Here is an 18155-nt window from a genome sequence, read left to right on the forward strand (position 1 = left end):
ATGTGGTACTTAGCTTTTTAGTTGAAGACTTCGGTTCTGAAACTCGAAAACGAAAATTTCAGGAGTCTGCCGACCGGCACTTGCGAACTGATTCTGCTTCGGGCACCGCGCAGCAAGAAAGACTGATGTAATGGCATCGGCTGCATGTTTTATACCCCTGACGACCTGACGTCATGGAAGAAGGGACAGCAACCAATGCAGGACCCAAGACTTTGTTAATCAGGCCGACTGAGGGCAACCTGCCAGCAGATTACCCAAATGTAATGACTGCAACAGTGAAACACGAAGAACATCATGAGGTTACCTTGCAGGTAGCATGTGGAGAGAAAATGGGCTCTCCTTATTTCTATACCAGCTTGTACTTTGCCAAAAGTCTTGGGAAAACTGAATCCATCCAAGCAATAAAAAATGCCAGGTATACAGGACACATTTTTCAGGCACAAAGTGCAATGATGCCCACAGGCAATGACACTCTGATGGCTAATAAAGCATTAGATGTATCACTTGCAAATCCCCAGTCTCCACAAGAGTGTTGTATAGCTCTTAGTAAAGTGGCCCAAAAGGAATCTTATATATAAGCACACATATATCAGTAGTTTTCTCTCAAGCAGATCCTATTTACATCACAAGCAAGGTTTAAGTCTTTAGAACAGGTAGTTCTGGTGGTTTATTTCTGTGGATATGCAGGAGGTCCATCAGAGTGGGGTCTGACAATGCTCTGTATGATGAGCCACAAACCATTATAGAAAATGAAGTTTATATCGCATGGCATCACCCATTGCCAACAATTCATAAATAGATGTGAGAAAACCAGATGTAGTAGCCCATGAAAAGACAAAAAGTAGCACTGCTGATTGAAACTGTTACACCTACTGACTACAGTGTCTTACGTATAAAGAAATAAAAAAAAAAAAAAAAAAAACTAAGGTTCGAAGAAGACAACTAAGGAAAGAGAAGAATTGAAACCTGAAAATTAATGGGTGAAGAGGCAACAGAAACAGGCTGCAGAGTGCTAGAAGAAGAGACAAGAGAAGTTCAGAAAGGCCTTGGCTTTATGTCCCTTCAGTATGGAAACACAAAATGTACCCGAAATATACAGCAAGATAGATACCAATAGAAACAGCAAAGCATTCGAAAGTGGAAGGCTAAAAGTGGAGTACAAGAAGTTATGCCAAACTTTGGTGAAGACATGGTGGGATAGAGAGGGGGGGATAGCTTACAAGAAAGATTGGGAGAAAAGTGGACTGTATACAATGAACATGTAGAATGGAATATTTTTAGCTACCTAAACAGGTAGACTTCTTCTTCATTCGGCTTTTTCCCGGTTAGCAGTCGCCACAGCAGATCACCTGTCCACTCATGATTGGCAGTGGAGTTTTACGGTGTCGAGTTGCCAGACCGGCGCCCAACCTTCCACAGAAGGCACACACACTCACACACTCACTCCTAGGAACAATTTAGAGTGTCCAATCCACCTACAGCATGTATTTGGGATGTGGGAGGAAACCGGAGCACCCGGAGGAAACCCACGCAACCACAGGGAGGACATGTAGACTCCGCACAGAAGGCACCCCAGCCGAGGATCGAACCAGAGAATCTCTTGCTGTGAGGTGGCAACGCTAACCGCTGCACCACAGCTGCCACCCTACCTAAACAGGTAGACTAAAAAGATAAAAACAAATAGCTCCAGAGAGCACCCCTGCACTACCAGGCTACAACTCATACTACACTTTCCGGCCATGTGACCTGGACTGGAACACCAAAGGCGGAGGTGTGTCCATATTCATTAAGGATATCCACACCTCCAGGCTAGTTGCTCAGCATAATGCAGCCGAGGTTATCCAAGTGCAGCTAACTCTGGGCAAAACTGCAATCCAAATTGTAGCTTGCTACACATCACTCATCATGCCCCAGGATTCCCACTCCTCTTTTCTTGATGTACTGGAAAATATTAGGGTTCAACCAAACAACGTAATAATGGGTGATTTCAACTACCCCACCATTAACTGGGAAAACTACTCATGTACCAACTCTTTCACTCAACGCTTTCTGGAATTCATAAACTCCAATGCCCTGGATCAATTTATCCACACCTCCACCAGGGGCAACAATATCCTAGATCTAGTCATTACCAACATGAGTGACCGGTGTTCCACAACTGAAGTCAACGCCTCACTGGTCGATCCGACCATAAGCTAATTACCCTAGATCTCCACATCCTACCCCAACCCCCCATTAAGGAAACCATGGTAAAAAATTTCTCCAAAGCCAACTTCATGCTTCTTAAGACAGAAGTGGTGAACTTCATGACACCCATGCAGATGGACAATACAGTTACGACTACTGAATCCTACACAATTGCACTTTATAAGCACTTACATGAGTGCATGAATCGTGCTATCCCAAACAAAAGACGCCAATCTGGTGGTCCCCTGCCATAAACAAACTGTACAACAGAAGGAAGAAACTGTTGCAAAAGAGAGTACAATCCCATGAGTGGAGGAGCTCCATGGTCAGCCTCAGTAAGAAGCTGTGATCCCTGATAAAATCCTCCAAAGCTAGTTACGAAAACAAAATCGTCACTGATTCTAAAGACAACCACAAAGCATTCTATAGCTATGTCAAGAGTCTCAATGGCAACACTCAGATCTGCTCTGAGTTACAGCACAATGGCACTAAATATACAGACCCAACTGATATTGCCAACATCCTGGCAGATAGGTTCAGTACTAACTTTACCCCCCTCTCACCCCATAAAGAGCCCATCTCTATACCGGAAGAATGCAAAGTTCCTGTAATCACGGCTGCACAGGTAAAAACCACACTCTCCAAAGCCAAGAACACAGCATCCATGGGGCCAAACAACATACCAGGCTGCGTTCTACACGAAATACAGAACGAACTGGCACCCCACCTAAGTACCATGTTCAATCATAGCCTTACCTCAGGCTTTGTGCCTGCTGAATGGCGCACAGCGATGGTTATCCCACTCCACAAGGGGGGAGCCACCACGGACCCCGGGAACTACCGCCCCATTAGCCTGACGAGCCTGGTCTGCAAGGCCATAGAACGTATCACCATGGAACTTATAAACAAAGACATTGGTAATCTCCAAACTCTGGACCCCAACCAGTTCGGGTTTGTAAAAGGCAGATCATGTCTCCTAAACCTGATAGACTTCTTTGAAGCAGTCACCAAAGCCGTAGACAAGGGTAAGGTAGTTCACACAGCCTATCTAGATCTTGCCAAGGCTTTCAAAACCATCCCCCCACTCTGGAATTATAGATAAACTCACTAAACTAGGTATAAATCCCTATGTCACAAGATATGTTGCCAATTGGCTCACTGACAGTACCCACACTGTGAAAGTAGCAGACTCCAAATCCGACTTCAGACCAGTGACAAGTGGAGTACCACAGGGCTCAGTCCTGGGTCCTCTCCTGTTTGGTATCTACTTCTCTGAAGTACAGGCGAACACAGACGGTCTTTGGCTAATGAACTTCACAGATGACTGCAAAGTAGGAGCCATAATCGAAACTCCTAACGATGTGGACATCCTACAAAAGGGCCTCACTGAGACAGATGCCTAGTGTCAAAGCCATGGCCTCAAGCTCAATGCCAAAAAGTGCATTGTAATCCCCTTTGGTAAAAACTCTGTACCCATGAACTACAACATAGGCGGTAGTATACACCGAAAGTGTGATAAGAGACCTTGGGACACAGGTGGACAGTAGTCTCTCCTTTGATAATCACATCGCCACAGTAGTCAGGAAATCCTTCTACATGGCACACCTCATCACAAAAGGTTTCTCATCCAGAAAAAAAGCGGTCATTGTTCCCCTCTACTCATCACTCATTAGACCCATTATAGAGTACAACACCCTTTTTGGTATGTACCTCACAAGACATCTATAACAACTGGAAAGGCCGCAGGAATACCTCACAAAGAGGATTACCGGCCTCAAACAGATGCCCTACGCAGACAGTTTCAAAAAACTCCAGCTTTACTCCGTTGCATATCACCTACTCAGAGGTGATCTCTGCCTAACATACAAAGCTATGTCAAACCCAGAGCTGTTGGACAAGCTCCACTTAAAGAAATCCCAATCCCTCTGAGCTACATGCTCTAGGGACCTAAACCTTGTTACCACAATAAACAGAACATGCCGGAGGGACAGATTCCTGTCCCAGAGACTTCCCATACTCTGGAATAAACTACCTATCTATATCAAACAAAGCTCCTCATTAGCACTCTTCAAGAAAAATCTTGCTGATTGGATGGGAAATAGGAAATTCACCCCGGGGATCACCTCTGTGGCTCTGCTCAATAGTGGCACAGTTAAATCATTTTCTTGGGTGGCAAAAGCCAAGGTACCTTTTTGGCTGGGCTTGTATATGCCCCGGGGCCGATAGCCTAGTAACCACCAATGAACCTATAAAAGTGTATAAAAAAACACACTAATCCCAGTTTGACATTTAGCACATATACCAAAAATGTTAAAGCAAGACATTTCATTCCCAACTTCTACATTAATGCAACTGTCAAGAGTTCAACCTCTCACTCATTCAGTACCTAAACTGTAAAATAAGCTGTAAAATAAGCAAATTTCCTTTTCTTTACATATACATTTTCATGAAAAATGTTCTTACAGTAGGTACACAGAGACAGTATGACACTAAGTCTTCCATATGCTGGCAATTTTAATTAGCATTACATACTTTCAGATGACCCAGTTCCTTTTCTTTACATGTACAAGTTGCACTATCCTTGTATAATTTCCATACTGTACAAACGTTCTCTCTCTTTTGTAATGACGACAAGAAGGACAATGTTATAAAATAAAAATCAGTACTTAATACAACAGAAAGTACAGTTTTTAATTTAAAGTAGATGTTCAAAGGATCGCTGCTACAGTAGCGTTTTGATCATTTGCTTGTGAGAAGAGAGGATTTTGCATTTTAAGAGTATAATGAATTTGTAGACCAGAAGTCAGACAGCTGAACAATGTTTGTACAACAGAAGTAAAAGAAGTAAAACAATGGTCATGCCTCACAGAGGTTAGCACACACTTCCCTCAGCTTCTTGGTGAAATGTAAGACTGTCACTGGGATTTCCTCATGTGGAGAGGGCTGCTACCAGGGATCACTACCATTCCTCATGGACCACAAGCATGAGGAAAAATGTGGGCATTTCGCGAAAAAGTACAGTTCAGAGGTCTCCAGCTACTGCAACCCATGTTAATCACACACACACACACACACACACACACACACACACACACACACACACACACACACACACACACACATACATACATACATACACACACACACACACACACACATTACATAGCATGGAGGGGAGAGTGATATCTTGGATATCTTTATGTTGTTAGCTCTCTGTACTCTTTAAATACTATGCATTAATCTTGAAATAAAAAAAAAAACAATATATAAAAAAGGAAATGGATTGCAGCAAAGCCCAAGCAGGGACAAGATCATACAGCACCAACTGAAAAGCTAAATTGCAAACCATTATCAGGCACAATTCTACCGAGCTAGGACTTCCAGTGAACAACTCACCTCTACTCTGGGAAAGGACTCTGTTGTAGCCTTACTTTGCTTGACTTTTTTATCTTGCAAGATCATCATAGTATATCTTTTATTCCAGAGTCAAAAACCTGCACGCACACACAAAAAAGGAATGGAAATTGCTACCTGCTATTTATTTGAAAAGATCAAACAAAATTAAGATGGGGGGGGGGGGGTTATGCCAGTGGCGGCTTTACATGGGTTAATCAGATTGGCTTCCACCACTCGCTCCTTGAAATGCATAGAGAATCAGCTTACTAAGATTACTTGCATATACAGCTGATTTACTCAAAAAAGTTAAATATTAATATCATGTAACTCCACAATGAAAAGTAAGTTGAGAAAGTACATGAACAAGTTCAGGTACTTTTTCAGCTTATTTTTTAACAGTGGAGGTGCAATACGGCTATAAAGTTAGATGCGCTTGTGGAAGGGACTCGGCTGTAACTACATTTAATTACTAGCTTCTCACACCGCCACTCGGAAGTAAGCACAGAGGCGCTGTGAGAAGGGTACTTGGGGTTAATGAGTTAAATGACTCAATTAATATTGTGTTTTTTATTAAAACAAAGGATTTGAAGATGATATTTTTTTAAGGTATTTAAGTCACAAATTAAATGCCAACAAGTAATACTGCTTAATTAAATTTAGCTGCATGCATTTTAGAGTATGAAAGGCTAGTAATCAATAGTATTATGATTTTTGGCAATGCCCATTTTTAGATTGTTTGCATTGGTTGGCTTTATCACATGATTATTTGAATGTCTTTTTAAGGGGTGTCTGTGTGTTTCACAAACTTTTCTGATGAAGTTCTTGCTGAAACATTAAAGAGAACGAAAGCGCTAAGAAAAAGTGTTTGCGGGTTCTTTTTCAGCCATAGTTTCGCCTTGTTTTTTAATTTTCCAGTTGTTTAGAATTTTTATTGATAACTGAAGATTACTGTATAATCCCACCTACAGGGTACAGTGCCAGCAGTACATGGGATAATTATGCCATGTGTGCTACAAGTGCCATGTGTGTTATGTTAGCTGTACTACATGCATACAGTCTCTACGGAAGCCTAGCCTGTACTTCATGTACACAGATTCACTTAAGCTACCTACATCTTGTGTGGCAAGTCTTAAGCAAGTCACATGGTTAAGTGTTAAAGAAACTCACCCATATGTGGGTTTACAGAAAGTTATAAATAATAACAATAAATTAATTTTGTACATTTTTACACATTATTTAACTGCACTATGTCATCTTTCCCAAAGGACTTTTTCAATTACTCCGTCTGGTGTAAAATCAGTAAAAGGTAGGTTCCCAGATATAGTATGACAGTTATCCAATAATAATTGTTAGGCCTAACTAAAGAAAAAAGGCTATGTAAAACAGTCAACTAAGACCAAACACAATCTGCCAATTTTACTACAAATAAGCATTTGCATTATAAAACAATCTGATTCATCCCTACGAGAAAACTAGATTGTGATGGTTGGAAAGGACCCCTTCCATCTTACTAATGCATGTTAACCATATCCCCAACCCTACTCATTACCTTAAGAAAAAACTTCCCTTTAATAGTACTACTACACAACACAGCTTGGACACACAACATGCAAACACACACGCACGCACACCACTATATCTAACTCCTTATTTAACCCTAACTCTAACCTGTAAACACACACAAATATACCCAAAATCTATCTCCTTACATAACCCTTAATAACAATCCATTTACCTGTGTCAGCAAAATAAGCTACCAACAAAATGAACTGTTGGCAAAACTAACTGCCAGTAGACTGATACTGCAGTTTATATGGTTGACAAAATATACTGCTGACAAAGTGACCTCCTTCCATATATACATATTTGCCTTCTTAATTGACTTGGTTTCATAACTTTACATCAGTATTATATGCAGACTGCACTTTATGACATAAACTTTATGCTGTTTTTTATGGCACATTCTGAATTTTGTACTTTTGCTGTTCTGTTGATAAATGTGGAGTTTATCTTCACAGGTGTCCGCTATTAATGGCTATTAACCTCATAGAAACATATATGGTAAAATGCACGCTGAAAAACCTGTTTTACTGCAGCTTGAAACAGCAAGTCTCAAAACACTGAAAAAAGAAAGTCACACATTTACTGTCTCAAGATGGTCCAGCTCACACACTGAATGCATTGTGGATCTGCAAAGGAGAAGGTGAGTTTTGCTTTTGTTTTTTATCTTTTCCATGTTCTCTGATTTTGTGCAATGGAGTAAGTATACTTAGAGATCAAGAATATGGGGGCTTGACCCACTTTGACGGGTATGGGGGCTTACCTCTTGCAGAAAATCATTGTTTTTGCATGCTGTGCAACTTGAGGAGGGTTGGTGTTTTGAAACCATGACTTCTTGAGAATTTAGATTTTTTAGATTAGATTACTCACATGTTAACTAAACAGCATTCAGTTAATCATAGTAAAATCACATGCTGAATAACTAAATGTTACCAGCTTCTTTGTGCAGGAAGTTGTCAGCATCTGGAAGACACTGATTCCAGCTTGAACCCTCAAGCTTATATTTCCTGTCATCTAACCAAGATAATCTAATCCTATAAAAACATTAATATAATAAATATTTCAGAACTGGAGTGGCACCGTGACCCAGTGGATAGTGTTCTCACCTAACAGCAAGAGGTTCCCTAGTTTGATTCTCAGCGTGGGTGCCTTCTGTTTGGAGTTTGCATGTCCTCCTTGTGTTTGCATGGGTTTCCTCCAGGTGCTCAGTCTTCCTCCCACATTCCAAGGACATGCAGTAGGTAGACTGAACTCACTAAATTGGCCATAGGTGCGAGTGTACATGTGAATGTGTGGTATGGAAGAAACAATAGTTGTGTAACATCTTACCATAACCATAGATGTCCTCCTCTTCCATGGTGCAGTATTCCAAACTCTTGGGTTTCCCTCTCTTGCTACCCAAACGTCTGGCCAGTATACAAAAGCTTCCAGTCACTGCTAGGTGCGTGGGGCGTCTGACATTGGCTAAGGGAACGTGGGACATAAAAGTGATGTCTGCATGCACCAAGTCCTCAGAACTGAGTGCCCCAGTCGGACCCCTGTCCCAGGAAAAACTGTGCAAGTCCAGTGCCATCCAAGAAGGGACTGTTTAAAGGAAAAAGAGGGGAAGGAAGGAATACTGCAACATAGAAGAGAAGAACATCTGTGGTTATGGTAAGATTTTACGCAACTATTCTATGTCCTTCTATATTCCAAACTCTTGGGCGAGTGCCAAAGCTCACTGTGAAGAAAAGGGTCATAGCTTGGAACTATTCTCTATGAAACTATGGAGGATTGCCCTGGCAAATCCTGCCGTGGAATTAGAAATTTGGTCCAATTTGTAATGTTTGGTAAAGGTATGGACAGATGTCCATGTAGCTGCCTCTAAAATGGTGACAGTGTCCAATCCCTTAAAGAAAGCTCCAGATGAAGCCATAGCCATAGTGGAGTGTGCTTTAACTTTCGACCCCAAGGATTTCCCATGGTGTGCAAGCAGAAGAAAATTGCTCTGGAAATCCAGTCTGAAATTGTCTGTTTTGTCACTGCTTTCCCCAGGGCCCTGTGGTGAAAGGAGACAAACAATAGATCAGAGTTTCTGATAGATTTGGTCTTGTCTAAGTGGAACCTAAGCTGTCTGTGCACATCAAAGAGATGTAAGACTCACTCACTGTCACTCTGAGGATGGGCAAAAAAGGTGGGAAGGTGAATAGCTTGATTTAAGGATAGCTCATTGACCACCCTGGGCATGAAGGAAGGGTTGGTGCTAAGGGTTACCTGATCTTTGTGGAAGATGAGGAAAGGGGGAATGGCCATGAGAGCCTATAACTCAGACACTCTTCAAGCTGATGTCAAGGCTACTAGGAGTACTGTTTTCCAAGTGTAGCGTTTTAAAGAAGCCTTAGAAACTAGTTCAAAGGGAGCCACCGTGAGCTTCTCCAAAACATAATTTAGATCCCGGGAGGATGGGATGGGTTTCCTGGGGGGTCTGAGATGCAGCAATCCTTTTAGGAATAACTTTGCAGGCAATCTGGAAGCCAAAGGGGTATCCAGAGGCAGACAAGCTGAAACAGCAGCCATGTGGGTTTTAATGGAGGAGTACGCCAACCCTGTGTGCAAGCGTTCACACAGGTATAACAGTACCAAAGGGACATCACCCTGGAAAGAGACCAACTGTCTTTGTAGACATCATATGGAGAATCTTTTCCATTTAGATATATAAGGTCTCCTAGTATTAGATTTCCTGGCCTCCTGCAGGACTGTGAGTTCATCCTCATTGCAGAGGTGTCTGTAAGGGATCAGAATTCTATCACCCACAGGGTGAGGTTCAGAGATTGTAAGTTGGGATGGATTAGAGATCTCTTGTCCTGTGTGAGAAGGTCCATTCTGTGAGGTAACTTGTGGTGATTGCCCCTGGCTAAATGCAGAAGGAGGGGGGAACCAATGCTGTCTTGGCCAAAAGGGAGTCACCAACAAGATTTTTGGTCTGTCCTTCTGAATTTTCAGTAGGACTTTCTGAAGTAGTGAGAAGGGGGGAATCCATACAGAAACATCCACTTCCAAGAGATTGAGAATGTGTCTGTCACCCTCACCAGAGGACTGGTCAGCCTGGTGCAAAAAGATGAAAGTTGTCTGTTCATACAGGAGGCAAACAGATCTATCTGAGGTGTACCCCATTTGTGGACTATGTCCAAGAACACATCCCTGTGGAGCATCCACTCATGGGACTGTGACATGGAAGTGCTTAAGGCATCTGCCTGAGTATTCTGTTCTGAAGGGATGTACACTGCCTGTAGCATGACTCCCTATTTTGTGGCAAGCTACCACACTTGGAGTGCTACACTGCATAGCAAGTAGGGTTTTGTTCCCCCCTGCTTGTTCACATACCACAGAATGGTAGTGTTGTCTGTGAACAATTTTAGTGGGCCTTGTTTCAAAGTGTGTTGAAAGACCTTTAGGGCCATAAAATTGCTCTCATCTCTCTAATATTGATATGCCCCTGTTTGATGGAGTCTAGCCATGTACCCTTGACTCTTAGGGAGCCCATAATTGCTCCCCACCCCAGATCCAAGGCATCCGTGTACATCTCCTGTACTGACAAGGTAGCATGTAAGGGTATTCCTGGGTTGCAGTTCACTTGATTTAACCAACACTGAATCTCCTTCTTAAGGCAAGGCAAGAAGGGGATTTTGTACTCTAGAGGATGAGTGCAGAGTCCATATAGACCTTAAGTACCACTGTAGCTTTCTCATGTGGAACCTTGCCAGAGGCAACATGGGAATGGTCAATGCCATGTGACCCAGGAGTCTGAGGTAGTGCCTGGCAGTCAAGTCTGTGGCCTGAAGGATAGTGAGCAGATACTGCCTTAAGTTTTCCACTTTTTGAGGTGGTAGGAAAGCCCTCATGACATCCGTCCTTATCCTACACCCCAAGAATACTAGGTCCTGAGAGGGGGGGGGCAGGTTGGACTTGGGGTAATTTATCTGGAAGTCCAATGCTTGCAGGAGTAAAATTACTGTTTGTAGATGGTGTTGCAGGGATTCTATGCAGTCTGTCTGAATGAGAAGATTGTCTGGGTAAGGGAAAATTTAAATCCTTTGAGTCCTGCAGAAGCCTACCACTGGTGCCAAGCACTTTCAATTAGCAATAATCACACCATAGTAGACCTTCATAGGCTATGAGACTGCCGCTGCACAAACCTGGTGAATACCCTTGGTGCAACAGAAAGCCCGAAGGGCAAGGCCGAGAATTGAAAATGTGAGGAGCCCACAGAGAATCGTAGGTATCGCCTGTAATTGATCCTTATGGGGATGTGCAGGTAGGCATCCTTGAGGTTCAAGGTGGCCATGAACCCCTGAGGTAAAATCAAAGGGAAAAGGATTTGCAGAGTGAGCATTTGAAAGGTGGGCACTTGCACAAAGAGATTGAGGTGGGAAAGATCTAGGATTGGTCTCCAGGGTCCATCTTTCCTTGGGACTAGGAAGAGGGTGGAGTAGAAATCTTTTCCCTTATCTGTCAGGAGGACAGGTTGAATAGTTCCCTGGGAAATGAGGCTGTCTATAACTGACTGAAATAAAGGGAGCTGTTTCTTGCGGGGCTGTGGAATACCCCTCAAGGATAGAGTTGTAATCCAGGTCATGAAATAACCCTTCGCTATAATGGATAAGACCCACATATCTGTGGTGATGTTTTCCCAAATAGGGAGACAGTGAGAGAGCCTTTCGGATGGGGGAATGGACTCGAGGGGTTTCTGCAGGAATGGCAGGTAGTCACAGACTACCTGCCCTGTCTTGAAATTGAAGCTTCTGGGCTGGAGTCTGTACAGGTCTGGAAGGAGTAGTTTGCTTCCTGGCAGTCTTTCTGGCCCTGGAGGGAAGGATGGGGGCAGAATGCTTCCTGATGAATTGTATTTCTGATGGGTAATTCCTGCGGAATTTGGGGATAGGAGAAACAAATAGGTGCTTTAGTTCTTGTAACTCCTTCCCCTTTTGTTGCAGAGTTTTGAATAATTCAGCCACCTTTGTCCCAAAGAGGGCCGATTTGTCCAGAGGCACATCCAAGAGTTTTGCCCTGATGTCATCAGGTAGGGGCTGTAACTTTAGCCAGGAATATCTCCTCAGGACTGAGGCAAATGCAGCTGACCTGGCAGAAGCTTCAGCAGCATTGTTGCTGCACCTAATGGAATGCCTAGTTACCTGAGAGGATAGGGTAGAGAAGACTGGATGTCTGAGCTTTGGCAGGAGAGTCTGAGATCACTCAGTTGTTTAGTGGCCTTTTCCAAAAGAGTTACGGCATATTTGGACATATGGGTTTGGAAATATTTTGCACTGAATGCCAAGGTAGAAGAAATGTAAACCTTCTTCCCTAGGTGTTCCATGGCCTTACTGTCTTTGTCTGTGTACAGAAGTGAGGAGGATGGAAAGAGTTTAGATGCCTTATCAGCTGACACTGAAACAGTGCCAGGGTCCACTGAAGTGCATTTAACAAGGAATTTGGCTCCCTCAGGGACCTTGTAAAATCTGTCATGCCTTCGGAGTGGAGAAAGCTGAGTATCAGGATTGAGTGATGTTGCAGTAAATGCATCCAGAAATGATGGCAGTACTGCTGAAAGGCAGGGAAGTCCATCTGAAGAAGTTCATAGTATCTTTTCTGAACTTCTGTCATCACAAAGAAGTCCCATTTGAAATGCGCTCTCATCTTTCTTTTTAAGGGAATGCCTAGCGGGCATCGGAGCCAAGGTAGGCCTGGGATCAGTAACCTGTGAAGTAGTGGAGGGATCCATCGAGATGGCCGGTATACAAGCAGAGGTTGCCCCTCGCCATCGGAAGCCAACGTCTGCATAACCTCAGAGAATGTGCCTTCCCCCCTGGGTTCTGCAGCTCCCATATCAGTATCCACTGAACCTATATCGGTGGCGACCAGTTGTTCCTCCAGGCTGACGTCAGCCACAGGAGGAATGTTGGGTGGAGGAGGTGCAGTTACAGATTTAGGCCTAGTGATTTTGGCCTTTTTCTTGGATGGCTCTACGGGCTGACCAGATGGCCCCTCCATACTTAAAGCTAAGCGCTTGAGGTGCTGATTCTCAAGATAAATGTTTAATGCGTGCAAACAGTTACGCAGGGTTTTCAGAATGAAGGCCTGGCAGATGGAGCAGGACTTATGGTCATGTGTAGGCTCTAAACAAAAAAGGCAAAACTCGTGGGCATCTTTATGGGGGATCTGACAATCGCACCTACACTTTCCCTTCCTGGATGATATGAACCCACACAGTCATACGGTGACCCAAATAACAAAATGTCCCCAACGGGGTACTTATTTTAGAATTTTTTGATCCAATGGCTGGTACGGCAGAAACATCTGACCTTCAACTGGAAGCAGAGGAGTTCTGAGGACTGGTGCATGCAGACGTCACTTTTATGGCCCACGTTCCCCTAGCCAATATCAGACATCCCACACACCTAGCAGTGACTAGAAGCTTTTGTATACTGGCCAGACGTTCTGGTAGAAAGTGAGGGAAATCCAAGAGTTTGGAATACTGCAACATGAGAATAGAAGGACATCTACAGCGGCAGGACTAGCCACCTGGCAATGTAAACCTTGGCTCTGGATGACTGTCACTGTTGAAGTGACACTCCAACCTCATTTGCAAAAATAAGTAAGACAATAAACGGGCTACACCTCCACGACTGTGGCACTCGAGAACTGGAATTAAGATATTTTAATTAAAATGTTGATACACTGCTAAAAAAATGAAGTCCCTTAATTTCCACAAATGATAAGCGCTTTCGATAAATCTTCATCAGATTGCAAAAATGGGAAAAAGGGGTTATGGATACATGGATATTTCAGAACTGCTGGCAGGCTTTGGGAAGCAATAATCCAGCAATTATACATAAACTCATGATAAATGGTGATTTATAGGTTCATAGGTGTGTACTAGGCTAATGGCCCTGCAGCCTTTACAAGCCTAGCCCATAGGATTACCCTGGCATTGTGCCACCCGACCTTAGTTCCCAGTGCCTCTGTGAAGTAGAACCAATTTTCTACTTCCCATCCACTCATCAGGATTTCTCTTGAAGAGGGACAGTGAGGTGCTCTGCTTGACATATATGAGAAGTCTATTCCATAGCATGGGCAGTCTCTGGGTTATGAACCTGTCCCTCCAGCATGTTCTGTTGATTGCAGTAATGAGGTTGAGGTCTCTGGAGTGTGTGGTGCGGAGGGATTGGGATTTCTTTAAATGTAGCATTTCTAACAGAGCTGGGTCAGATATGGCTTTGTAAGTCAAGCAGAGATCACCTCTAAGTAGGCGATATGACACAGAGAAAAGTCTGTCCATATAGGACAAGTGTTTAAGGTGTAGGATCCTCTTTGTGTGGTACTTTTGTAGATTTTCCAATTGCGCTGCAGGTGTCTAGTGAGGTACATATCAAATGGGGCATTGTACTCGATGATTGGCCTAATGAGGGAAGAGTTAAGGGAGACAATGACCTCTTTCTTCCTAGATGCAAAACCCCTAGTAATGAGATGTGCCACATAGAAGGGCGTTCTGACCACAGTGGCAATGTGGTGGTCAAAAGAGAGGTTTCTGTCAACCTGTGTTCCCAGATCTCTTATAATACCTTCTGTGTTCAGTGGACATCCATCGATGTGGTAATTCATGGGAACCGGGTTTTTCCCAAAGGGGATGACGACACTTTTTTTGGCATTGAGCTTAAGGCCAAGATTCTGACACCAGTAGTTGCTCTCAGTGAGGCCTTTCTATAGGATGTCAACATCACTTGGGGGGTTAATAGCAGCTCCCAACTTGCAATGGTCTGTGAATTTTGTCAGCCAGAGTCCCTTCGTGTTGGCCTGAACTTCAGAGAAGTAGCTATCAAATAGGAGAGGACCCAGAACCAAACCCTGTGGGACTCCACTTGTGACTGGTCAGCAGTCTGACTTGTAGTCAGCTACTTTCTCACTGTGGGTTCTATCTGTGAGCCAGTTTGCAACCCACCTAGTGATGCAGGAGTTGATGCCTAGCTTAGTGAGTTTTTCTATGATTCCTGAGTGGGGAATGGTATCAAAGGCCTTGGCCAGATCAAGGTAGGCTGTATATACCACCTTGCCATCATCCACAGCTCTGGTGACTGACTCAAAGAAGTCGACCAGGTTGAGCAGGCATGATCTATCCTTCACAAAACCAAACTGTGTGGGCTCTAGAGTTTGGAGTTTCCCTATATCCTTGTTTATTAGGTCTATGATGATGCGTTCCATATGTTGTAATAATGCTCATTATTGCAAATATCAAGCCGAAGCAGTAACACAGCCACACAAAATTATAAACACAAAAACACTGCATACCTGTGAAGGCTCCTTTGGAAGGCTTCCAGATTCAGTCACTGGGAAGGAGCTGTTCAATGCTGACATTTTCTTGATCAGGTTAAACTGCATCGTGCAAACACAATGAACATAAACATTTTTGTATTACAAAGCATATTGCATCTTCCTTCTGTACAATCCAAATCAGAAAACTGGAAAATGAATCCATGCTTTAAAATACAGTTCCAACCTTAAAATGTATGTATGCATATATTTCTCATCAAGAGAAATTCACATTACAGTTCCCATCCTCTACCCGATTGCCATTTGCCTCATAAAACTCATATCGGATAAAACTGATTTGTTTTATAAATTTCTGTTCTTCTGCCCTCCTTAACTAATTTTTATTCCTGCTAAAACCCTCTTTCACACTCTCTCCTCTCACCCCTTTTCTTCTCCTTTCCCTTTTATTGCACTACATTCTGTACTAACTTACTTCTTTCTAATGTCATGCTCAGTAATTTTAAATATTGAAAACAGTCTGTTCACTGTATAACAACAACACTCTGATTTCCTGTACTGTATCTAAACACATCTGTGCACAGTTAATTTACATGCTGACTTCAGTTACTGAATTCTTGTATCACATCTTAATATGATTATATACATACACACTGATGGTGCATGCCAATCTTATTGTGTTTCTCCATATACTTATACTTACTCTTAATTTCAGTAAAATAAATAAAATAAAACAAAAATAAATATACTTAATTTAAAGAGAGAGAAGAATTACGAATAACCACATGCTGCCTGCAAGTACACAATGGTTAACCCATGACATTTTGATGAGTAAGTATTTAATATATTTACTTAGGTATTTACACTGACTGTAACAGAGAACCAAACTAACAACTGTCCTTTAAATGAGCAAGTATGGAACATGACTAAAAACATGTTTAATGTTTTCTTTGTTAATGAATCATTCCAATAAACTGGAAATAAATAAAACCACATGCTACCTAAGTTAGCAGTATGACTAGCTGTCCTCTCAAAGAATTAATGCAAAAATCTCCTTCACAGGTTCATAGGTGTTTACTAAGCTAATGATCACAAGGGCATTTTAAGCCTAGCCATGCATCCAAAATCTCTGACAAGTTCTGGTACCCTTGATAATTGTAAGCATGGGCCTGGGAGATGAACCATTTATAGGCTGTCTGTGCCCATTAGAGACATAGGTGCCAAACCAGGGATGAATTTTCTCCCTATCCAATTCTCCAAGTTACACTTGAATTGGGTTAGGGAGGAACTCTGCTTCACATGGATGGGGAGCCTGCTCCAGAGATGGGGTAGTCTCTACGATACATATCTGTCTCTCCAGCAGGTCCTATTTATATCACAGGCAAGTTTTAAGTCTTTAGAATGGGTAATTCTGGTGCTGTTTGTTTTGCAGATATGCACCATCTGAGTGGGATCTTACAATGCACTGTATGATAGGCACAGATCTCCCCTCAACAGCCTGTAGGAGACAATACAGGAATAAGGCCTTGAGATGGTCTGCACAGGACATGTTACTTACATCCTGTATTCTTTTAGTGAGGAACCTCTGTGGACATTCCAATTGTTGAATACCCCTGGTTAGGTACATACCAAAGGGGGCACTGTACTCATTGATACATCTGATGAATGCCAAATACAGCGGAATAATGATTTCCTTGGTCTAGACATCATACCTTTGTTTATAAATCGCATAACACTGAAAGATTTCCTCACTACTGTAGATATGTCATGGTCAAAGGCTAGATTACTGTCTATGTGTATCCCTAAGTCCCTGACTACTGGGTCATTTCTAAGGGGTGTGTTGTCAATATGACAATTACTAGGGATGGATGGCTTCCCGAAGGATACTGTTATGCATTTCTTGGCATTTAGTTTTAGTCCATGACTCTGACACCAGTTGTTTGTCTGTGTCATCCCAACCTACAGGCCATTTGTGTTGGTGTGGAATTCAGTGACAGCTCCTAATTTGCAATCATCTACAAATTTAGTAAGCCAGAGGTCACTGACATTGGTCTTGACTTCAGAGAAGTAAATGACTAAAAAGGAGCGGTCCCAGGACCAGTCCCTGGGGGACTCCACCTGTGACTGGCCACTTTGTAGAGGTGGACTCCCCAATTCTAACTTCCTGGGTCCTGTCTGTGAGCCACTTTACTATCTACCTGGTAACATAAGGGTTTGTACCTATCATCTTGAGTTTGTCAACAATGCCCAAAGTGGGGTATTGTGTCAAATGCTTTGGCCAGGTCAAGACAGGCAGTGTGAACCATTTTGTCCTCATCCATTGCTTTGGTGACCTTCTCAAAGAAATCAACAAAGTTGAGTAGGCATGACCTTGACCTGCCCTTGACGCCAGTGTCTGGAGGTTTACTGTAGCATTATTGATCATTTCCATGATAATTCTTTCCATGGCTTTGCATATGAGACTAGTGAAACTTATGGGTCTGTAGTTTACAGGGTCTGTAGATGGCCCACCTTTGTGCAGAGGGATGACTGTTGCTGTTTTCCATTCATGATAAATAGCAATTCCAGATGGCCTTTTAGGTCATGTTTCACAGTATTTAGAAGGCATCCTGGGATATTGTTTGGGCCCATTGATGCAGTGTTCTTGGCCTTAGAGAGATCATTAAAGACGTGTTCCCTGGTGATAGCAGGGGAAGTTATATTTGATGGTA

The 18155-nt window shown here is 42.8% G+C and overlaps 1 protein-coding gene across 2 annotated transcripts in view; it reads right to left on the bottom strand.

Annotated features, from left to right (window-relative positions):
* LOC122807281 (uncharacterized protein ZSWIM9-like) overlaps nucleotides 1–18155 on the bottom strand; it is a 465391-nt gene that overhangs the window by 329959 nt on the left and 117277 nt on the right. The window contains exon 3 of one of the 2 annotated variants that reach the window (XM_044078404.1): nucleotides 15466–15549. The exons of the other annotated variant lie outside the window; for it this stretch is intronic. Coding sequence (XP_043934339.1) covers nucleotides 15466–15531 — 66 coding nt within the window. The 5' untranslated portion in view covers nucleotides 15532–15549. The remainder of the gene's footprint in view (nucleotides 1–15465; nucleotides 15550–18155) is intronic. 2 annotated transcript variants of the gene reach the window in all.

This window comes from Protopterus annectens, chromosome 1.part1 (genome assembly GCF_019279795.1).
Source record: "Protopterus annectens isolate FY-2018-M chromosome 1.part1, PAN1.0, whole genome shotgun sequence".
Taxonomy (NCBI): Eukaryota; Metazoa; Chordata; order Ceratodontiformes; family Protopteridae; genus Protopterus; species Protopterus annectens.